A 25,974-nucleotide genomic window follows, 5' to 3' on the forward strand; every position below is an offset into this window, starting at 1 on the left:
CTGGCTAAACATCCATCACCTGTCTAGCTCCACAGGTTCACTGAAGGTTTAAAACTATAACTAAGAAATTAGTAAAGTTTTGTATAGATAAACCCAGGCAATAGATTATCTTCTGTCCCAGCACCTATAATAAATCATGAGTTCCCTATTAGTGACCCTTGGTTAATTGTTTTACAACCTCTTAGAATGTGCTTTGAGTAGAAGAAAGTCTGGTTACTATCTAAGAGCAATAAACTGATGACACTTGGGAGACTGGCAGAGTTCTCACTGCAGTTTTGACTATCAAAAAGGGACCTATAGCAGTTCCACTATAAAAGAGCTTAATAATCATTGATATAATTTTAGGAATTGTTATAGGATCATCATTAAGACTTAAGAAGTCATTTATTTGCCTATATAGCATCACTACAAGACAGTACATCTTTGTGGATCTGCAGAGATCTGCTCCAAAGGGGTGTGCTATTGCTTAGTGATAGTTATATTTGTTTAATTATAATAGTAATAGGAAAAGCATATTAACAGCAGGAATCTTTCCTAAAAATGTCCCTTATAGCCTTGCTGAACATAGGCTCACTTGTTGCAGACTAATAATAATCCAAGGCCAGTCATTTCAGGATGATCACCTGCTAACTATTAGCTTGTTCCATTATAGCTTCTGACACATGTATATATAAAGTATTAATATCATCTATGCAGTTTTTAATGTATATGTCTATGCATAAGCATATATTTAAGAGAAAGAAAATGCCTATACTTATTTCCTCCTATTATAAGTGTTATCAGCATACTGTTCTGCTTGTTTTTACATTACAATATTCACCTCATGTTTTAACAAGCTGTGAGCTTTCAAAAATTGTTGAAAATCTGATGAGTAAAGAATTTAGTTACATAAAAATGTTTTAATTTACAATGACATAAGTGCTCAAAGAATAATATTAATCAAGTGTTTGATGCTTCCTCACATATTTATTTCAATGATGTTTTATTTTTTTATGAAGCTTTGTAAAACTGTTGTGATAGTGTCAATTGTCAATTTGACAGGATCTAGACTCACTTGGGAGTGGGACAGCTGGATATACCTGCAGAAGATTATGTTGTCTTCCTGAACTGATATGTAAGGACCCATTTTAATTGTGGACAGAAACATCTGCTGGACAAGGAAACCTAGGCTATGTAGGGTGGAGAAAGTGAGCTGGACACTAGTTTGATGAATGTGGATATGGTCTGAATATGGAGATGATGTGGCTATGATAGCTATTCTAAGCTAATGACAGTCTGACATCTGTGACATAATGGACTGTGCCCAGAGTTGTAAGTGAAAAGAAAATCACCCCATGTTATTTTCATCTGAGTATTTTATCAGAGCGCCTGGGGTGGGAAGGGGGACCTGAGGCACACATTAAGATACGATTAAGAAGGAGGAAATACAGTATGCAAAGAACATAAAGTAATTTAGTTTAGATTTGGTATAGTTTTTTATTCTAGCTAAGTCTTTTCTATTATTCTTACCAGAGGATATTTGTATCATAACTGTCAGAACTTTAAAATAGTTTTAAGTTGGTTTTTCTGCCAGCCTACCTCTGTGGGCAACAATGGAGAGGAACATACTATGTTTTGATTGGTGGAGCTAATAACCCTTCACCAGTGGTTCTTCTGAAATATAAATGAAATTCACCAATGGCTTTTGGTTTTTACTAAAGACATTTTTTTTTATTCAATCCACTTCATTTGATAATGCTTTTCTTTCAGAAATGCCTACAATATCAACTAAATTATAAATAAAAATATTCTACAATCACATTGTTGTACCAAAGTTCCATTACATTTCCCTTTTTTTAAACCCTTTTTCTTCACATTGTAGAATTTCAGAAATTAAGATGAGGTTTAGAGTACACATGGAAACTATCCATTTTTCTTTAAAAGTTCTTAGTAATTTGATGTTGATTCTAACATTTAATTGCATCGTAAAATTCAGGAATTTGAACACATAAGAGAAAATGACTTTTGAAACTCCAACAATAGCAGCCTTTGCAATAGTCAATGGTAAGATGAGATTTTCTGCAACCAATAGAACTCTCACTGCCTCTTACTTCCCCAAAGATCTAACAACATTCACCCAACACACTAAGAAAGTGTAAAAATTTTAAAAAATTTAGTCACATGTTGAAGTAAGGAAACTGCAAATGTGAGAAAAGAACAAACTGTTGCTTTCAACAATATAAGTCAAAATCTAGGCTTCCCACATACTATTACAATGATAGTGTGTTTGCAAGAGTCTTCTTATATAAAATTTGGAGATAGTAAAATATTTATATGGATTCCTAAGACTAGATGAAATAATATATAAAAAATGACCTGAAAACATAAAGTACTAAACACACACACATACACACACATATATATATATTAACTTTTTAAAAATTGAAACATATGTTTCTATATTTTAATATATATTACTATATTAATTATATATAATTATATTATATGCATCATATACAATATATAAATACATAAAGTAATATAGTTTAATATATATTAAATTTATTTAATTATATATTATATAAATGTATATTGAGTATATGATGTTATATATACTAAACAAATATATACATTTGTTTTTACATACATTATATGTGTGTTTATTATATATAAAGTATTAAATAAATATAAAATAAAGAATTAAATATATATATTCCTTATGTTTGTTATTAATTTATGAATCTATTACTTATATGCCTGCAATAAACATGGAGATTTGATTTTCTGAAAAGAACATTTTTATTATAAAGTGTAAATAGGGGTCTATGATAATAAATTTAACAGCCAGTACTCAGATTGTAATTTCAATAGATTATTCCAATTCTGTGAATTTTCTTTCTCATAATGTCATTTCATCTCATTGCTTCATTATATTTTACTTAATTACATGAGGGGTACCAAGAAATGGTTGAGGACCCTGTTGGAGAATTTTGAATGTGTGAGAACATTATCAGTCTGTTTCCCTAATTTGAAACTTTTCTATTTATGGGTAGTTACACTTTGTCTAAAATTACTAGACTATCTGATAATGTTTATCATTTTACTATAGTGTATTAAAGTTATTTTTATAATGTACATATTTTCTAATTTACGTCTTATCCAATATATATTTTCTTGCTTGACTTTCCCAGAATATCTTAATTCTAATCTGTTTGATGTCCATATTATAGGACAAGATTAAACAATGTGTCCAGTTCACAACTTAGAAAGCTGAAGCACAGATGGTGTAGACCCAGGAATTGGTATATGAAGCTGCACCTTTTGATGTATAACATATTCCATCTTTATAATTATTATCAATATAAAAATTTCCTGGGGAAAAGTCCATGGATGGTCTCAATAAAAATTTTTCAGAGGTTTAACACTGTGAAAATGAAGTTCAAGGAATCAGTATATTCTTTGTTTCTGTACTTTTTATTTGTATATAACCACACCTTATTTCTATATTTCTGTTGTGAAAGAGTTTCATTCAGGCTATTGATGGTACTCAGAGAACCTTGCATGCCTGTTGCTAGTGCTCACTATATGTACCATCCAGTATTTCATTCATTCATCCAATCATCATTGATCTGTCAGTCACTAAGCAGATATCATATTTTCAAAATCAATTGTTATCAATTTGTAAACTGTATATGAATGGTGTCCTCTCTATTGTTTTATAATTATAGCTAGGCAGATGTTTCTAAATATTTGTATACCAGTTAAACTTTCACATTGAGTAATTTAAGAAAGCAATTGTATAATTGAAGCATGATGACTTTTAGATCTTTAAACAAGTTCCTGTAAATGAAAAAGATTATCATAGGGCAAAAATTAGCAAAACATGTATTTCTTTTAATGTTTGATTGTCATGTTGTTCTCACTTTTATTTTATTTTTTAATGGATATTATATTTACATTTCAGATGTTATCCCCTTACCTCATTCCCCCCCACCCACCTAGGAAACCCCTATCCTATCTATCCCCCCTCCTCCTGCTTCTGTGAGGATGTAACCCCACCTACTTCCCCACTCCTACCTCTCCACCCTCGAATTCCCCCCGACTCGGTGTCCAGCCTTTATGGGACCAAAGATACCCTCTCCCAGCTATGCACGACAAGGCCATCCTCCCCTACATATACAGCTGGAGTCATGGGTCCCTCCCTATGTGCTCCCAGGCAGAACACCAATGGCTTATATTCTAAGACCAAGAATTGACAAATGGGACCTCATAAAATTGCAAAGCTTCTGTAAGGCAAAGGACACTGTCAATAGGACAAAACAGCAACCAACAGATTGGGAAAAGATCAACACATGTATTTCTAATAGGTCATTGTTCATTTTATTCCACTGTGCCAAATGGCATCCTGGAGAGCAAAGCAGTGACCAGAAGATTTGCACTCTGAAGGTGTGTGTATTTGTCAATATACTCTGACTTATATTCATTCCTCACTTCTGTAATTAATCCTAATATAATTTTGAACATAAAATATATACCATATACTCTTCTTAATTATAGGGCTACAATGCCAATATGATTAACAAAGACACTGCATTTTGATCCCAGGTGAGGATCCCTAAATAAACCACACAATATTAAGCAGCAGTACTAATTATGAAGGAAAGCAAGTCCGTGTTGGGACAGAAGTGGGAGCTGGGGTGGATCTGGTTTAATTTGAGGTCCTGAGATGAGAGCCAACTTGTGATGAGCAAAAGCACATGAGTAGTTTGCTTGCAGCATTGTTACTGAAAGAATGTATTAGGAACTGGCCTGTAGAGGATAGACCCCGATTTCACAGGGCTTCTGAAGCCCAAAGTAAGTTATATTTTAAATGAAATGGGAAACCCTGGAGAGACTACAGCAGAGAAATAATGAGATTTCATCTTTCCTTCATTATGGAAAGGTGGAAAAGAGACTATAAAGGTGCAAGTGTTTGTAAAGATCACAGAGTCCAATTAAACGTTTATTGCAGAAGTCTTGCCAAGAAATCATGGACTATACTATGCAAAGGAGTGGGTGGGGGAATCAGTGGTCAGACTCTACAAATATTTTGAAAGTCTAACCAAGAGTACAGATAATTGACAAGTTTGACACACAACCTAAAATGGAACATGACCCATGACCTCAGGCTCTGGCCCCATGCTTTCTCTGCCATGATGGAGTAAACCCTTGAAATATGAGCCTAAAGGACACTCCTGCCTTGAGTTATTTTTTATCAGGTTGCTTATCATAACACCTGGAAAAGTAATTAACACATCAGCCCACATAGAAATGTAAGCTCTAAAGGAATAAAACTATAGTCTTCTTCAAAACTCTTAATCTGAACAAGAGGAAATATCAGTCTTCAATGGAACACTGAGAACATGTATTTGGTTATAGCACATTAATAATTTCATGATGAAAAGGGGATGCCATTAACTAAATGCGCTTGCCTGGGTCTCAGAGCTTGGAAACTCCAGCTCAACATGGTCAGAAGCAGCGGTGTTCTGCATTGTTTAAAGGCAAATGCAGCAGATAAACCTACTTCACATTTAAAGACAAAGTGGTAACATGTTCTTGTTTATTTAATTACGCTCTTGATGCTTCTTTCTTGAATTTATTTGATCTCTTTACAAAGACAATAAAAACAACACATTGCAGAGATGTGGTTATCTTTCTTTGTAGTTATTTGACAGTTTATTTTACACTTTTTATATTATATTCACCCTCCTAATTCCCCACAGGTCTATGACCACTGCTGTACTCACCTAAATTTGTGTTTTATACTCCCCCAGCCCCAGTCAAGACTACTTTACACTGCCCAAATATCCTTACATGTGTGGTCTTCTACTATAAAACTCCTTTCCTCTCCCAGTAGGATTTACAATATCCCAATGGGTGGGGGTTGAATTTCATGGCCAATCTCAATCTCCATGCTAGAATTTGGTCTGGTTTGGGACTGCATAGGTTTTGTGCATGCTGAAATAACTACTGTGAGTTTATACTGGCAACTTCCCTACTGTGTCTTGAGGACACAGTTTTCTTGTAGTGATCTACCTCCTTATGCCTTTACACTCTTTCCTAAACTTCCACCATGATTCTTCATTCATTGGAAGAAGGGATGTATTATATATGTTCAGTAATGAAGGAGAACTCTGCAGTCTTTTATTCTCTGTCTTTTGGCCAGTTGTGGACCACTGGGGTAATCACCATCTACTGTAAACAGAACCTTCTCAGACATGAGTTATAATAGTATCTACCTGAAGACCTAGCTGTGCCACTTCAGGACATGTAACCTAAAGATGCTCCATCATCCAACAAGCACACCTGCTCAACTATGTTTATAGCAGCCAGAAACTGGAAACAACCTAGATGTCCCTCAACAGAAGACTGGATAAAGAAAATATGGTTTATTTACATAATAGAATACTAATTAGCTATTAAAACAAGGACATCATGAATTTTTCAGGCAAATGGATGGAACTAGAAAATATTCTTCTGAATAAGGTAACCCTAGCCAAAAGTACATGCATGGTATGTACCTACTTGTAAGTGGATATTAGGCAAAAAGTACAGGATAACCATGCTATGAATTACAGACCCAAAGAAACCAAATAACAAGTAATGTCCATGGGAAGGTGGTTAAATCTTTCTTAGAAGGTAAAATAAAATAGATATTATAGGTGGATGGATGGAGGGAACTAGGTGGTAGAGGGGAAGGGGAGAGGATTAGGTGTAGGGAGGGCATTGGAGAGATAATGGAAATCAGGGGTTGGGGGACAACTCTAGAACATTCCAGAAACCCGGAATTAGGAGAGGTCCCAGGGTGTTTATGGGGGCCACTTTAGATGAGAATCCTATCAGTGGACCCTGAAGTGGTCACCTCCTGTACCTAGGCAGAGGGAGAGAAGCCAGATTGAATGAGGAGTTTTGAGATAGAACAGCAGAGTTGACCAGGCAGCCAGAGTTCACAAAAAGCTAGAAAGGGAGAATTTATTCAGCTATAAGTCTTAGAGGCTGAAAACATTTTAGGACTAGATAAGATTGTACAGAGGCTAGAAGCTTCCAGGACAAGGCCTAAGTAGGAAGTAAGCCTCCAGATGACAACTGAACCAGGAGAAAGAAGTCACTTTTACAATAATTTCATTCTAATGGAGTTTTTCTTTTAAATATGATTTTTTTCTATCCCCCCACCCCCTTTGTGAGTGTGTGTCTAATTTTATAGAAGCTTCATTATTTCTTTAACATGAATCAATAATAAAAGACTCACAAATTATAAAATATCAAGGGTAAGTTTGGAAAAGTTGATTGATGCCAATAAACATCAGATGGGTTGAGACTCACAGAAATGATGAAAACATGGTTTCTTCCCATTATACTGGGTTTAGAAAAATTGCTTTGCTTTTGAAAGACTAAGTTTTCTAAAGTAAGATCAGTGTATTTTGAAGAAAGAATTTTGTGTCTTGCAAAACTGTTAAAATATTGATTGGTATTAATTTAGTGAAAAATTAATAGAAACTTTACTACCTGTGTGGATATGTAAAAGGAAGAAAATCAAGTATTTTCATGTTGTTTTGTTCTCAGAAAATGAGTGCCTGAGGAGCATGCTGCAGAATGAAGTAAAATAGCAAAGACCTTTCTTTTGTTGTGATGAAATGTTCCTTTTGATGTTTTATGTGAAATGAACCAGATAATGCTTTAATTAGAAAATTAATAAACTAGCCTTGTTTCTATGCCACACAGATTCAAAGGTAATATAAAAACATGATTAAATTGTAGTTTTCAGAATGTTGTTACAAATAACACAGTTAAAGGATTTGGGAATGCTGAAATGTCCTGACAATGTCATAAGAAGTAGAACAAGATTAAAATTTTAGATTAAACATTCTTAATCTTGGACACACTTTTTTTTTTTATCCAGAAACTAACAAAAGGTATGGATATTCATGTGACCCTATGTTACTGGGATCAGAGAATTTCAAACCCCAGGACTCTTCAGTTTGTTCATATTTAAACTTGTAGGCAATTCAAACATACCAACAGTGTTTTCATAAAGAAAATTCATGATCAATTGCTGTTTGAAATAAATAGATTCATTATGAACTTTATAAGAACATATACAAAAAAAGAGGTATTATTCACTACTGAAGGACTAGGACAGACCTTCAACTTTTGCTCTCATGAAAAATATTGGGTGACAAAATTTGGTACATCTCATCATACCAGAATAAATGCACTTAATTGTTTAGAATTGAAAGAAATTTTGAAGAGAAGAAAAATTCACTGAGACTGTGTCATAGAATTATTCATTACAGTTCCCTTATATTATTTGAATTTTAAATTATATAATAAATCAGTTAATAATTATAAACCTCAGATTTTTATATTCATTACTCAAATTTTAAATACCAAACAAGAACATTTTTATAAAAATTTGTTCAAGGTTTGAAGAATATACTTTATTCTTGGAGAAAGGGAAAAGAGGAGAAAATACTGGAAATTAACTCACCCAAGCAAAACTCACTGAGGTCAGCAAAGGAACACTTAAGGGTAGAATCTTTTTTACTCTCTTCAGAAGTAACTGGAAAAAAAAGAGACACTTTGTAATTTGGAGAAATAAACACATAGCTAGAAAGTGATTGTGATGTTTAAATGATACTCAAGATTACATGTTTTAAGCTAATGTGTTGAAGTTTAAAATATTTAAGCAATAGTTAAAATTTAACTTTCAACAAAACACCACCTTTGTTACATTTACCTTATTCATTATCTTGAACAATTAACACTTTTTTGCACATCACTTTAAGTTGAATAAAATAAAATGTATTGCTGTATTATTGAAAATAAAATTCTAGTATTCTCAAGGTACACAGAACATGAAATTAAAGAGACTCACAAGAAATATATTGCCATAGAACAAATGTCAAGAGAAGAATGGGGAAATATAAATATCCATTGAAGAACAGTGTATGTCTCGGTTTAATGAACTTGGGTAGTCTAAAGTCAACCCCAGGTCGTAAATGTTCATGTAAGACACTCATGATGTGTCTTACACGAGTGAATGTGTGAACCAGCGTCCCTCAGTTAGGTCCTTATTTTCTGCATTATGGCATCTTTCTTATATATTCTTAAATCTCAAACTTGTTTTGTTGTCAATACTACCTTATCCTCAGGAATCAACTCTTCAATTAAAATAGTTGACATTTCTTATTTTTAAATATATTAGTTCCACAACAACTGGATTCATTGCAAAATTTTCTTATGTTACTGAACTGTACTTTTGTCCTGCCCCTCCCATTTCCCACTCTTTCCCCCCACCTGCCTATTACTGATCTCTTTATTGCCCGCTTATCATTTTACATTGATTTCCTGACTCCCCTCCCTGCAAAATTCAAAGCATACTTGTCCTTCTGAGTTGGAACTTATTTTACTTAACATGATTGTCTTCAATTTTGCCCCCTTTTTTCTTTTTCTGATGTAAATAGCTTTCTTTTTATTGTCTTCATAGACACTATTCCGTTGTGAATATAGGTCACATTTATCTACAAATCTATGCATTGATAGGCATAAAATGGTTCTATAAAAGCTATTATGAATGCGACATTGATAAACATGGGCATGTAGGTATCTTTAATATATGCAGACTTTGATTGCTTTAGTGGAGTACAGATTCATTCTGTAATGAATTTACACACCAGTATGCATCCTAAATAGAGCATATGATTATTTTAAATGTGTATCCTCCCTCAAAATTCCTTACTGTGTCTTTTTTTGTTTTGTGTAGTTTTTGTTGTTGCTGTTGTTTGGCTTATAGCCATTTCAAATGGAATGAGATGAAAGTAAAATATAGATTTTGATGTTATTTATGTTTGGCATTTGTTGTTGTTTGGTTTAGCTTAGATAGATTAATACCATATAGCCTGTGTTAGTTTTGAAAGAGTTGAATATTGCTATGCTGGCCTCAAATTAATGATTTTATTGTCTCCATGTCCACAGTGTTAGGTTTCAGTTATATTCTACCAAGCCTGGTTTCTGGTATAGCTTTAAACTGCATTTCCCTAATTATTTCATTTATCAAACATTTTATACATGTTTGGTGTCCATTTACTCCCCCATTTATAAAGTGCCTATTTAGCTTCTTTGATCATTCTGATGATTTGTTCCTTAAGTGTTTTTTTCTTATAGTTTTTTATTCTGAAAATTAACCCAGCAGCAAATGAATACCTGACAAAGACTTTCTCTCATTCTGTAAGTCATGTCTTTCTTAATTTTATGAAATTCCATTTGTCAATTCATATTATTTTCTAAACCATTGAATCCCTATTCAAGAACTCTATAGATTGTTTTAAGTGTTATTCTTATTTATACCTATTAGATTCAATGTTTCAGGTTTATGCCAAGGTCTTTGATACATTCTGATTTGCTTTTTGTGGATGATGAGACAGAGGTATGCAGTTTCATGTGCATGTGGATACAGTTTTCCCAAGTGTTTGGTAAAGATTCTGTTATGTCTCCAACATATATTTTGACCTCATTATCAATAAGATGGCTAAAGCTACAGAGACTCATTAGTCTATATTATTAAATTGTGTCGGTGTCGTGTTGTTTTTATTAGCATGGAAGTGTAGTGCGACTTTGTTTACATGCTTCCTTTCTTTTGATAAAGACAGTGTCTATGGAGGACAGGCTAGACTGGTACTGACAACATGGTCCAGTTTGGTCTCAGCATCATAATTATTTGCCTAACCCTGTTGAGTGCTATGAATAAAAGTATTGTATTGAGTAAGAGTAGGCAAAAATGGATACCCATATTATTCTAATTGCAAAAAAGTTTCCACTTTTGCACAATTAATAAATCAACTAATGTAATATGTTATATAAAACCATATTGTTTTTATTGCTAATTTCTTCAAAAATTTTCATGACAAAAGGGAAGTGAAATTTTCAGTGGTTTTTCCTTGTGCTTCTTTTAAGAATACTTTGATATTTTGATCCTTCTGTTTCTTTACCTGATGTACTGTGTTTATTGATTTGCAAATGTTGAAGCATCCACCCTTGCATTTTTAGAATGAAATCAACCCTCAATCATTTTAATAGATTTTAAAATACTGCTTTTATTTATTTTCTGAGAATTTCATACATGGTGATACTATTACCAAATCCATGTTGCTTTAACACACACACATGCACTCAAATGTGCCTGTGCATACACATGAACACACACACACACACACACACACACACACACACACACACACACACAGTCCCCTTTATGTTGGCAAACTACTGATTATGAGACCTGCCCTGGAGTATGATTGGTACACCATATGTTAAGTTATAGAATAAAGTTGATTTTCTGTCTAATAGCAAGTATCAGTTGTGAATAGCACACTGGCTAGGGATGAGACTTCATGCTTGCTTTTCTTCCTCTGTGCAAAGATTTTGTCTGGATTGATTTTCTGCAGGTCTTGTCTATGCTGCTTATCTGTTTCACACTCAGTATGTGTTTATATAACACTAATGTGAGTTTCCTAATGACCGGAAGGCCTGTATCTTATTTTGTATTCTAATGAGTCAGTCCAGACCATTATTTCAGAATTAAGATTATTTATGGGTAGGATTTTAATGTAAAGGTATTTACTAATTGCTGGAATTTTGAGGATTGATTTTTATTGGTTGTTTAAGATAATACGCATAATCTTTTTATGTAAGTTGGAGAGTTCATAATTTACTAAATGCTTTGTATTTTTTCTTTTTATTGTTCAATTATCTATTTTTCAAACTAGGTTTAATTTACCCAGAGGTCTTCTGCTTGTGTATATATTTCTTCATTTTTATGTAAGATTCCTTTGAGTATCTTCAGGTAGTACTTTTTTTTAAATAAGGAAATAGAATTCTTTATTGCTGACATATTCTTGAATATGGTCTGTAAATTATTACCAGGGGTGTCCTAACAACCGGAATATAAACTTTGGGCCCTATGATCTGCTATTTCACAAGATGGGCTTGTCTTCCACTTAACACATCCAATATAAAGTTCAGATTCTCCTGCGATAAGCAACCTATAAAGCAAGACAGAATAACTAAAGCTAGGCAACAACCTGCCTATCCCGTGACTTAAACACTGTAATGCTCTCCTTTTGCCAGACTTATTCGTAAAGAGCTCAATAAATCCTAGCCAGATGTAACAAGGCAGGAAGAAAGCAATTGTCAAAATTATTTATTCTTTTCCTAACACTATCAATGATATTCTGCTGTACTTTCAGACAGCCTCGCATAACTGTGATCAGAGAGGTTTTACTCAGCAACTGATGAAAACTGATGCAGAGACTCATAGACAAACAATAATTAGAATTTGGGGAATCTTGTGGAATATGTGTAGGAAAGATTGAAGGAGCCAGAGGGGACAATTACATCATAAGAAAACCTACAGAATCAACAACCTTGGGCCTATAGTGTCTCAAAGAGACTAAACTGCCAACCAGAAAGCATACATGGGACAAACCTAGGCCCTCTGCATTTGTGTAACAGTTTTGCATCTGGGACTTCATATGGGATTCCTAAAGCTAGAGCAAGGGCTGTCTCAGACTACATTGCCTGTCGTTGGATCCCTTTCCCCTGAGTTGCCTTGTCTAGCCTCAATAGCTGAAGATGTACCTAGTCTTACTGCAGCTTGATATGCCATGGCTGGTTGATATCCATGAAAGACCTCCCCTTTCCTGAAGAGAAAGGGAGGAGGAGTAAATGAGGAGGGGAGGGGATGTGAGAGATAGGGAGAGAGAGGAGAGGAAGGAGAGAACTGCTAACAGGATGTAAAGTAAATAAATTAGTCAAATTCAAAAAATGTAAATGTTACAAATGTAAATGTTACAAAAAGTAACTGTCACTTACCATGTTCAGGTTTATCAGCAGAAAGAAACGTTACAGAAGTTGGAGCCTGAGATTCACTCTCAGTTGACTGAAATAGTGAAGCAGATTGACTCAAGCTTTTTGAATGAGCATAGCTCTGGGCCAGGCAAGGCAGGGATCTCCGAGATGGTTTTAATGAAACTTCAGTTGTTATCTCACTTTTGCTTATATTCATACCTGTAATACAAAATAGTGAGTATTAGCAATGTATCCGAGACCAATAAATACATTTTATACTGTTAGTTCCTTAAATTAAAATATCTAGATTTTAAAAATGAGTTGGATTATTATTATTATTATTTTTTGTCAAAGGAGGGGTCATATAGAAATGGCATCTAGTTGAGCTCTCATCATTTTTAAGAGTTCTAAAACAAAAGAACCTGGACAAATAGTTGGGTAATTATGATGGTAATTATTAGAACTTTCAATGTGCAAACTTAACTGTTTCGGTTTCAAAGCAAAAAAAAAAAATCAAGCAAAAAAAAAAAATTCATTCCAAATTAGTGTATCGAAAAAATCCTGTATTTGTATTTCATCTAAAAACACATATGATGAATTAAAAAGTCATTTAGAAGCTGTAAAAATATAACACAGAATAGGACCAAAAAGTGACCAGTGAGTAAAAATAAGAGACAGCACTGCTGTGTCCCTATAGTAGTCACTCCCTTCATGGAGAGAGCTAGATCTGCTAATAAAGTCAACCTTTAACAGGATTCTTTAAAATGTGAATTTTCCTGATGGACAATGATACTGAACATTTAAATAAAATTTATTTTAATTTTTTTATACAAAACAACTGCTCCCAGATCCTCCCCATCCACCCAAATTTGTAAAATTTGTATTTTCTTCTCTCTCTCTCTCTCTCTCTCTCTCTCTCAAACTCGTTCCATCTCAAAATAAAAGACATGGATATGCCTATAAGTTGAGATTTTACTTGATTACACTTTTAATTCTTTTTCATGCAAATAAAACACGAAACAAACAGGTGTGAAGGACAATTGTGAATTGATCGAAAAACTTCATCTGATCTTGTAGCTTTCCAGGACTTTGTAATTACAATGAAATAAACCTTTATTCTCACAAAGCGTACTCTAAGCCACCATTTAAAAACATCACATGCTCCCTCCAACTGAGAACCAAATGATGTTTTAAATAATAAAATCAAGAAATAACAGAGAAATTTTTCTTCAAATAATTTTGGTGTCAATGAGTCTTGTCTTATAAATTATTTTGCTTAAGAGCCTTCAATAGAGAAACTAAACATTTGCCTCTTGTCTCTGGTGCTGTGTTGAGAACTTTATATTAGAAATAGCAACATATTTGTAAAAAAAAATAAATGCTCTTTGGGGTAAAGTTAAGGGAGATTCACAGATGGAAGTTCAGGATAGCTGAGAGTCAGAATGTTGGGCTGAAAGTTAAGTGCTCTTAGAGTCCCTCTAGTCTTTGGTCTCCTGACAAGCAGCCTAAACAAAGTGTGTGCAATAAGACTAAAACCCTAAATAAACATGAATCATTTACTCTGTACTATTTTGAAACTTAAATGAACTATGCCTTCTACAACTGTGCTTTAGTTTAAAAGCTATTTTAGATCAAATATTAATTTTACAATTTAAATAAGACGTCATTATCATTATGAGAACAATGAACTGGGGAGTAATTTAAATTACTTAGGATATTCACAAAGAACCAGCTCATAGGTTTGTTGATTTTTTATAGTTTTATTTATTTTTTCTGTTTCATCATTTTTTTTTTTTTTGCTTAGGGTTTTATTATTTTTGTCATATACTGGATTCGTGCGATAGCTACCTCTCCCCAACATCCACCATTACTTTCTTAGTATTACTGGATTTGTCTAATAAATTACCATAGAGATCCCAATTGTTTGTCAAAGTTGTTTTGATTCTAAGGTTCAAATTTTATTGCACAGAAAATAAACAAAACACAAATGTTAAAGAGAAATCAATAGCACAGATTTTTCCCCTATACACTTTCAATTTAGTCAAGTTCTTAAGAACATTAGACATAGTTCATAATCAAGTTCCTAGTTCCTTAAAAGATACAATAATTTGATCATCTTCATTCACTCCTTATTTTCACTATCTTGAAAATTTTCTATTATCCTCCAAATGAGCCCCTACAGCTGAGAAAGGTTTATTCTCTCAAGGAGCAATGGCTATGATGTGACCTGAGCTTCTATAACCTCTGTAGGTCATAGCTACTCAAGAAGTAGATTGTTTTCCTCTGATGATGTGAATGCTTTCAAGGTTGGAATCAACTCACTAACTTTCTTATTTGTAAAAATCAAGCAATAATATTTAAGTCATAAGATTATAGGAGGGAAAAATAAAGAAATAAATAAATGTGAAGTGTTAGAAAAATGCCTGGCATATAACATATATCCGTGTCAATATCTTCCTCATTGAGCTAAAAATACTGTTTATCAAGATAGTGCATTGTCTGCAGAGTAAGGACCGGAAAGATTCTGGAATGTTTACACCAAAATAACACAGTTCCTTTTCCTAAAATACTCATATCTTTTTAACACAGGCACACATAAAAATTAGATTATAATATTCATATTCTTACTACTTGATTCTGTAAAGAAGCTAGCATACATTGTATAGACATACAGTTTTAGTTACAATGATTTGTTGTCCATATTTGATGTATATTTGATGTTAAACAACTTTATACTTCTACCGTTTTCATGTTTTGTAATGATAAATATTGCTTATTGGAGGTCATAATTCTACATGGGAAATTGATACATGAAATAATCACTTTTTAAGGAATACCATTATTGCAGAAATGTGTTTCCAACTATGAACAAAAATTTAAAGGTCTAACAGAGTTGAGAGTATAGCATAATAGTACAGTCTTTGGTTAGTATGTGTGATGCCCTAAGCTAACCCTAAAAAACAAACAGACAAAAATACACACATACACACATGCACCATAGACCTTAAAATTTTTTATCTTTGAAAAATAGTATGCAGTATATATGTATTAAGAAGATATGCAACAAGCAGTGAATATTAATAACTGGAGATTACAGAGAAATTTCAAAATACCTTTGTAAATCAGAAATTTAAATATTAGGATATAAAAATAAAAAATAAAAAATAATTTTAAAAAGGTGTGCCCTACCACACCTGGTAAGCCAGGCAGTGGTGGTGCATGCCTTTAATCCCAGCACTTGGGAGGCAGAGGCAGGCGGATTTCTGAGTTCAAGGCCAGCCTGGTCTACAGAGTGAGTTCCAGGACAGCCAGGACTACACAGAGAAACCCTGTCTCGAAAAAACCATATATATATATTTCCTCTGTTAAGTTGTTTCTTGCCATGCATTTCATCACAACAACAAAAAAGTAACCAGTGCAGAGGACCACATGTCAAAATCACTAATTACTAATGACAATGATATACATTAGTCTGGAAAAAGATCAGCCACAAACACACTTATATATGACCTTGCTAATAATCGCACAGGAGACTATGAAGTCTTGATATACACTGTATTGTGGTGAATAACAAGTACCGAGCACACGTGCACATGCACGCGCGAGCACACACACACACTACCAGAATCTCAATAGGTTTTTTTTTTTTTTTTGGCCTGTTTTTATTCCATTCTATTAGTTTATCCCAACCCATCCCATCCCACCCTATTCTCTCCTCTCTCTCTTCCCTCTCCATCAAGACTAACACAGATTCAATAGCTATCGATAGATATCTTAGTAGGGAGATCTTTAACACGGTAATGAATGTTCACAATGTGCACCCAAGTATAAACTTAAAACTGAAACTAAGTACTAAGCTTACAAATCCAAGATTCCAACACTCACAAAAAACAGATTTATTTAAAGCAAGTTACCTCAAAGCTAAACTGCCAGTGTATCGGCGATTCTTACAGTGCATATTTTCATTTGTGAATACTAATCTGTTAAGCACGAGCAGCACTTTGTGACCAGCACTATGCATCCAGATAATTCATGTTTTCAAAATAGAGACCCACATTTATTTTAACTATTATAGCTCAGTTCAAGGTGGGTTTTTTCTTTTGTTTCTCTTTTTTTTCTTTTTCTTTTTTTTTCTTTGTCTCCTATCATAGATCTTTCTTTTCTATAGAGATAATAGAAATAAAGGTACTTATGTAGTGAGGTCGGATTAGTGTCTCTTTTCTGTGTAATGAACAGGTAAGTTTTTATGGTTTAAAATGTAAATTTTACACGTTTAAATTTTTCAAAGCTTCTATAGGTCATAAGGCATTTTCAGTAGCTGCTTATATGTGAATAACACAATAAAATGATTGAAAGATTCCCTAAAGAAATGCTGAAGGGAGAGTCTCTTATGTTCAAAGAAAGGTCATGAAATTAGTAAGAGATGAATATCTGAAAATTGGTAAATTCTCTAAAAATTGAAGTCTAAAAGCAATAGCAAACACTGTTTCAGACTTCATGGGAAATTTCAAAAGCAATGAAAATTATTTTGATTGAGGACAATAAATGGGAATAAATGTTCGTTCTGAATTGCCTGGATATGCCTTACATATAAGAGGGCTGACTTAAGAATAAAGATGCATACTACATGCTGTGTTTTTTAAAATATGCCTAACTCTTTTTTGTTTTGAAATTATGGAAACATCAACTAAAAACAGTCTGGTTGTTACTGGCATCACAAATGATATTGAGCAAGCACAAATATCCTCTTCAGCTTACCTCTACTCTAGCTCCTAAAACCATGAACATTTCCTCCTCTTGCAATCAGGGACAGCCAAATGACTGGGAGACTACATTTTAAATGGAATACCATGTCATGGTCATTGAAGGAATTTCAGAAAATGATGCATCATCATACTACCACATTTGCCTACAATGTGGGCCCTTCAGTCTGCTCCGAAGTTGTGATGCAAGACAATTTCCGAACACTTCACCAGAACAGACAATATATTTTTAGGATTTTGCTTGCAAACTGACTCTTTCATGAGGTTAGCTAAAAACAGGACATTTTAGAAATAATCATTCAGCATAAATTTCTCATTTACAGTACATGTTTAGTCAAAAACAAACAATAGTTTCTCGCCAGCATGTCTATGGCCACTGGTAGAAATGAAAAGCATTTCAACACTCTGACCTAGTTAAACTAATGAAATCTTGGAATATCTTGAAAATATCATTGTAAAAACTATATTTTTTAATCAACCTTACCCCATTTGATATTCTTTTATTTTTCCTTTATGTTGACACAGGAGCTTCTGCATTCTTTATGGAAATGCATACTAGTGAGAACACATCTTGGGTTCAGATTAGGATACAACAGTAAAATCTTGTCATGCTTCTGGCAAACTGCAAAGTTACAAAGTTTGTGCTACTGCCAAGAGGACTGTGGCAGCACAGGCTGCTCCCTTCCAAAGACTTCAGGAAAAGCTCTTGCGTTCTGTCTGAGCTACATGAACCCAAAAAGGGAACCCATGTTATGTGTTGCTGAAGAAGTCAGGATTTCTCAAGAGATCCATAATATCCTACATGTCTAATATGATACTTTAAAACAGTAGAAATCTGAGCCAATCATGTTCATATACACATACCATTGATGAAAGCAGTAATTTATGAAGAAGCAAATTTATTTGTGTGTAGAATCTGAACCCAAACACACTGTGGCTACTGTAAGCAGTGCTGTATCAGAGCACAACCTGTTCTATATTTTAGCCTCTCTTGAACATTTGTAGTCACAGAACTTCCCACTTCTTGCCACCTGCTGGTGTTGTTCTTATGTTCTTATGTGGGCTTTGCCACACTGCGAAATTTATACATCTGCTTTGGAACACAGCTTGATATTTCATAAGTGGAAACTAATTTCAAGTGCTCATACATGGGTAAACTTATTCTACTAATGCTACAAGAAAATGTCTCAATTACTTTTCAGCCATTCCAAAATGGCAAAATCTTACTTACTGCTGCATGTTATTTTAAAAATCTAATCAATTTTAAAGATGAAGTATATATAACAAAGACAAATATTATTCATTATCATCACTCAATTATTCTGTTGTAGTATTAATAGAGACTGTATTACCCAAGTCCTTTCAATGAGAGATACTTTAGATAATGTCAACTTTTAGCTTTAATATTATTGGACACTTCATTTTTGAATCACATTTTAAACATTATAGTTTGTGATTATTAGAAAAATTACACAGTTTTTCAATGTTAAGTTCTTTTAATCTAAAGCTGATTTTAATTTTGCTAAGTACATTCTAGTCTCCTTAAAATCCATCTGTGATTCATGGGATAACTTACTTTATTTTCTTTAACTTATTTGTGATTTACATAAAATGAAATTCACTCTCTGATATATAGGCAAGTGAGTTATTCCATTGTTGTGTACACTCTTCCTGGGGAACATGAGTAAATGTCTATGCATCCTACATAGGACAACCATGTAGAACCAACTTATGATCCAACCCAAGTGTAGCTTGCTTTAACAATGAATTTATTTGGTGTTAATTATAGGAGCATGGTTTACAATTGCATAAAAGAGCAAGAATGACATCAAAGTAGTCACACAATCTAAAAGGCACATGCCAGAATGGAGGGAGATGACTTTATAGCTAGCTACATGAATAGAGTTCCCTCTTTAGTCAACCATCCACAATCTATCACCTTCCAGGACAACATACACTTAGAATTATGTGCACCTGCGAGGACAGCCCAGGGAGGAGTGGCTAGACTCTCGGATTAGGGTCTAAAGATCCTCATTATATCGTCCTATGATGAAACTTTATTTTGTGTAATCATAGGGGTCATTTTCATGTAATCACAGATATTCTGATTAAGATGGTGATTGTTGTTGAGCTAATGATGTGTCTCAACTAAGTGCTCAAATGATTGATGTGCAATCACAAGGACCTGAATCCAGATTCCATCATCCACATAAAAGCTGGAAGCTGCGCTGGCTATCTGTAATTCTTGTGCAGGGCGAGGGGAGTGTGGACAAAGGTGATCCCAGAGACCAGCTAGTAAAGCTAAAACTATAACTTCTAGGTTCAATGAAAGACCCTGTCTTTAAAAAAAAATCTATGTAAAACTTCCATATGGTCTCTGGCATCAGCACTATACCACAGACTTCAGCATGTTCTCTGGGGACAGTAGAGACAATGAAGATCAGCATGGTTCTCTGCCATATCACGGGCCAGGGACATCATCATAGCACTCAGTGATAGCACGAGCTGAAGTCAAAAGGGAAGAAAGCTCCTTTTGCTGTGCAGACTCACAGTTGAGAGAGACTTAGAAGGCCTATATGATAACACCCACTCTGAAACTAATAAACTAATATCCTAAACAGAAAGACATTGAAAAGAACTCTTTAAAAACGTGTTAAAGATAACTGGAATTCAGCTATCCATAACTAATGGCTTCTGGAGGGAGTGCTGGTGGGGAAGGACTCAGTTTTCTTTAAGGGACTGGTTACCCACTAGGAGTTTGACCATGCTCCAGTGAGTACATGGCCAACATAAACTAGAGTTGCTTTCCTCCTCCTCCTCTTCCTCCTCCTTCTCTTTCTCCTCTTCCTTGTCCTCCTCCTCCTCTTTCTCCTCCTCCTCCTCTTCTTTTTCCTCCTCTTCTCTTTTGGCAGTCAGTAATAAGATATGGAGGGGTGGACTTGGGAGTACTGGAAAGTGAATATAATCAGGATTCATGATGTGAAATTCCCAAATAATCAATAAAAATATTATGAAAAAGCAAGCAAGCAAACAAATAAACAGTATGGGAAGTTATAAAGATTCCCAAAGCTGGTTGGTGGTGGTGCAAGCCTTTAATCCCAGCACCTGAGAGGCAGAGAAAACAGATTGCTATAAGTTTGAGGCCAAGCTGATTTACAGAGAAAGTTCCAGAACAGTCAAGTCTACACAAAGAAACCCTGCCTCACACACACAAAAAGCCCCAAACAAACAAAAAACAAACCAAACCAACCAACCAACCAACCAACCAAAACAAAAAACATCCCAACATCAACCTTTAGTCTTCACAGGCACATGTGCAGGTTAATGCACATGCACACAAATGTACAAGTATCACACACACATACACACACACACACACTACATTCTTATATACTTCTTATCTAGCTACCATGTAACTATAATAATACTGTACATATCTTTCAGTATTATATTCTTTCTCACAGTAAAATGCATTTGGTAATGTGCTTCTGTGGGTATCAGAAAGACATTTCTATTATAATTTTTTGTATATTAATTGTGTAAAATGGTGAACTTTATTATGAAATTTTCATTAAGGTTATAATACACTTCGGTCTTATTTACCCATTTATTTATTCCTCCTTCCAGAAAGTTCCAATTCTATTTTCATATCATTAAAACAAACAAACACCTCATTAAGTTCTACATATGAGAGAAAACAGTGCCTGTAACTACTTCATAGTCCCATCAGCATTGTGTTCAACTTCCTTCTCCTTCAGGGGCAGAATTTACTGCTTTTTCTCTTCTTGTTGCTATTTTGGCAGGAATCTTTCTGGAATTTTAATTTTAATTTCTTTAATAGTCATGCATTAACCATCAATATTTTAGTTTGATTGTTTGATTATTTTTATGCTAAGTGATAAAAGGCAGGTTTACTATGTTTTATCCACCTTATGATCTTTGGTCCCACTTTAAGGATTAAGATTAAAACATGTACAGTGATTTTTATTTGCATTTACTTTAAAAACTGTCTTTTCAAATAATCTTCCCATTTATCAGTTTTGTGTGTGTGTGTGTGTGTGTTTAAACTGATAGTTTGTTGATCTGTTGTTGGTGAATATAAAATTCAAAAAGAAAGGAATACAAGTGTAGAGAATTGAATTTTTCAAAGACAGTGAAATAGAGAAATCAAATAGAGAATGAACAATCCTTAGCATTCTAGCTAGAACAAGGGAGTAATGTGCTTTGGAGGTGATGGCTACCTGACACTTTATAGTGGATATAATTAGACAAAGAATCTCTTCTATTTTATAGACATAGCAATAATAATATCCCCAAAGAAGATTAATCATTGAAAACAACTACTTTTATGTAATTCCAATTCTAAGACTGGAGTATTTTGTGGTATTCAGTGGTTAAATTCTATTACTCTATGACTAAAATAAGTCCTAAATTCTTTATTTTAAAATTACCTAGTCTGCTTATTTTATCTCTACTTCATATAGTCTTTGTTGAACTTCCTTAAGTCTTCCACTGTGAAGCTGGCAATAGATAGAAGGAAGCTTTAGACTCAGTTGGTTGGTATATCTATATTTATAAACTTGGGATAGAGTCATTGTGCCTAAATTATCTTTGAAACATGGTCTTTTTCTTAAAAATTTATTTTATTTTTATGTATGGGTATATACAGGTGAGTGTTGTTGCTGATAGGAGTCAGGGGTATTGGGACAGCCTTGAAAGGGAACAGTCTGATATGCTTGCTGTAAATGGAACTCTAGTCTGCTACAAAAGTGCTATGAGCTCCAAGTTGATCAGTCATCTCTGTAGCCCATAAAGCCAGTTCTCATATCTTGCTTTCAATAGAAATATTAAGAAAACTCAATGATGAAAAATTACATATAAATATCTTTTAAATCATAAGTGTGTTACTGCTAAATTAGAACACTCATCTTTAAGTAGGGTATTAATTTCTTATTGACCAAATTTAAATTAGTTCAGTATGACATAAAGACAGAATGAATTTTAAAATAAAAATTTCTCTATGCAAATTGGAAGAGTAGATGAAAATCCAAAGCATAAAAGATTCTAAAGAGACACATCTAAATTAAGTTCAGAGGAGGGTCTTCTCTAACAATGCATGGTTTACTTAGGTTGATATTCTTAGTTTAGGAAAATATATATCATACAGACAATATAATTAGTATCTCTGGTTAAAACAAAATAGAAAAATCTTCAGTGAAGCATCCCTGGAGAATGTACTTGAGGTAACAGTTAATAAGATAATGAGCTTTGGAATGAAAATGGTGGGTTCACCCTCACCTCATCTCACTGTCTCATGGCAGCCATGAACTATACTCATAGTTTCTATTCTGATGATAATGTGAGATATGTAATTTTATAATATGAATTTTGATATGTAAATTCATGCTTCAGATGATATAGTGGTATAATATGTATTATTTATACCTTGCACACACACACACATATTTATACAGGTAAATAATAACTATATTTTATAAATGAAATTGGTTCCTTGGTATTAGAAAAGCCTGAATCTAACTCTCGTAATTTAAAACAAAATTTCATTACATTACATGTACTTCTATACATGAAGCCAATTCTAAAAATCAACTTAGTATGTTCCTCTTTATAAATTTTCAACACAGCAGAAAGAATGGTTTCATTGCTTAAATTAATGTTACCTAAAATGTCCATTTTTGAAATTATTACTAAATGAAATGTCTTCAAAAGAAACAAATCAATCTTCAGTCTCAGAACTGGCTGGGGTCATGCTACAATATTGTCTAATTGTCTTTTTCTTTTAATCCTCACTCCTGCACTGGAGAAACAGTTAACTGACTGAGCTGGCTTGGTCAGATGGCGGCTCAATGTTGGAGCTCCAGTAGGCAGGGTACAGTGAAGGACACCACGGGAATTGGAAGCGCACATAGGAAAATTTGGGCCAGTGGTGAATAAAACTTGTAGAAGGACAAGGTAATGGTAGGATGTGATTTGTGTATGTGTTTAGACTTACGATAAATTCTAGAGAAGCAAAGGTAATTCTCATAGATGCTTTTAGTCTTTGAACCCTGACTAGGTACAGTTTATACCTTAGACATGGGTTTGAGAAAAGCAGTCCTCCCGGACAATCTGGGGATGCTCTGGAGAAAGAGAAGGAAAATGAATGTAAGCTGTCTCAGAGCTCTTTTAGGAACAGGCCCTGCCTCGTCTCCTCTGGCTCTTACTGGAAGAATGCTTAGTTTGGGATCCCTTACGTAGATTATCTGGGTCCCTTTCGTGGTATATCTAGTCATCTTCCCTCTCTGTCTATTGTCTGTCCTTGGTGCACCAATCTGTCCATGTTTGTTTACGTCTGTGTTTTTGTTTCGTTGCTTGAATGTTTTTCTGGGTTTCATGTTCAAAAGAAAAATTAGTTAAAACTTTATCTGCTAGTTGTTCAGCCCTTGATTTAGTTTTAACTCTTTTCAAAAAAGAAGAAAGAAAGAAAGAAGGAAAGAAAGAAAGAAAGAAAGAAAGAAAGAAAGAAAGAAAAATAAAGAGCAGTTTCAATTGGCCTTTGGAGCCCTGAACCTGTAGTTAGGAGTCTATCACAGCTGGAGAAGCCCTGCCACAGTTTCATTGATGTAAAAGCTGCTCTTAAAGGGGCCAGCAGATTTTTGGCTTCTATGGTAAGGAGCTGACGGTTGTTTCTCCTACAAAAATCCGTGACTACAATTATTGGGTTCAGCAGGTGACAAGGTGTTCCTCTCTTGAAATTACAGCTAGAAAAAGTAAGAACTTTGTCAAGTCTAAATATATAAAATGTGTGCTGCCACTTCATTTTTGTTTATCACTGGTTTAAAAGTATAAATATGTTCTGCATGTCTTGATTATAGATTATTGGCTCATTAGTTTATTGGGTATGATTAAAACTTTGTAACATTGGTAACAGAAAGTTTAAAACTGGTAACTCAGAGTTGGAGTCATTCTAAACAGCAACACCTGACAGGAGCCAACCAAGGAAAACTGGTCTCTAAATTTAAACACGTCTAAAATAGGTAATATGTTATGTATTATAAAGACTTATAAAAGATTTAGGGCAGTGTCTCTTTGAGGTATTGGAGGCTGTAATGTCTTTCATTAGTGTGCAGGAATTGGCAGTCAAACTTTGTAGCATAGGGGTAGTTCAGTTGGTGATTCTAGAGACTGGATTGTTCCTTGGAGGTTGAGCTTTGCTTTCCAAAGTTTTGGTTCTGCTCTGGTGTTACAAGAAAAACTCGAAGATTGTGGTTGAACTACCAGTGTCCCATTGGCTGCAATTTGCAGTTAGATCATAGGTTTGGGATTTTAACTCACACATATTTGTAATTAAGAAAAAATTCAGCAGGTGGAGATTGTTGCAGGTTTTGCTGTGAAGGGTTGATGAGGCTATGGAACTTGTGGAGGCATTGCAGCCTGGCTTGCCTACTCTAGCTGCCATCCCTAGAAATGTACATAGAATTATTATAGATCTGGAGGATTGTTTTTATCCTGTTCCTTTACATCCTGGTGACTGTGCAAGGTTTGCATTCACTGAGTTTGCTTGTAATTTTGGAGAATCCATGAAGTAATATCACTGGAAAGTTTTGCCTCAAGAAATGGCTAATAGCCTAACATTATGTAAAAAGAAAAAAATTATTGCTGCTTCAATACAAGAAGCTAAGAGTTTGAATCTTTCAGTGTATATTATTCATTATAGAGCTATGTTATTAGCTGATCCCTCTGAAGGGGTTTTACTACAAGCCTTTGCTCTTATACAGCAAGCTTTAATATTTTGGGAATTAGTTATTACTCCAGAAAAGATTCAAAGGCAATAACTTTTTCAATATTTGGGACCTCAGTTATTCCTAAGCAGATTGTGGCACAGAAAATACCAGTAAGAAAAGATAGCTAGGACTGGAGAGATGGCTCAGCTGTTAAAAGCACTGCCTGCTGTTTGGGAGGTCCTAAGTTCAATTCCCAGCAACACATGGTGGCTCACAACAATCTGTAATGTGATCTAGTGCCCTCTTCTGGCTTGCAGGTGTAATTGCAAAAAATGTGGATTCATCTTTCTTCATCTTCAAGTAAAGTTTTAACACCATATTATGAAACTGTTACTGTGTTAATACAGAATTGTAGGATAGAATCAAGAAAATATTTTGGGAAAGAACCTGATGAAATATTTATTCCTTATTCCAAACATCAGTTAAATCAGTTATTCCAGAATACTGATATTTGGCCGATTGGATGTGCAAACCTTTCAGGCAAAATAGATAATCATTATCCAAAAGACAAGCTGTTACAGTTTTCCTGTATGCACACTTTTATATTTCCTGTAAATTTACAC

At 34.2% G+C, this 25,974-nt stretch overlaps 1 protein-coding gene across 1 annotated transcript in view; it reads right to left on the bottom strand.

The window, feature by feature from the left end:
- Ano3 (anoctamin 3) overlaps window positions 1-25,974 on the bottom strand; it is a 266,616-nt gene that overhangs the window by 187,812 nt on the left and 52,830 nt on the right. Inside the window, exons 2-3 of the mRNA XM_034495046.2 lie at window positions 12,889-13,083; window positions 8,507-8,578 (exon numbers count right to left, since the gene is read on the bottom strand). Coding sequence (XP_034350937.1) covers window positions 8,507-8,578; window positions 12,889-13,083 — 267 coding nt within the window. The remainder of the gene's footprint in view (window positions 1-8,506; window positions 8,579-12,888; window positions 13,084-25,974) is intronic.

Source organism: Arvicanthis niloticus, chromosome 2 (genome assembly GCF_011762505.2).
Source record: "Arvicanthis niloticus isolate mArvNil1 chromosome 2, mArvNil1.pat.X, whole genome shotgun sequence".
NCBI classification, from domain to species: Eukaryota; Metazoa; Chordata; class Mammalia; order Rodentia; family Muridae; genus Arvicanthis; species Arvicanthis niloticus.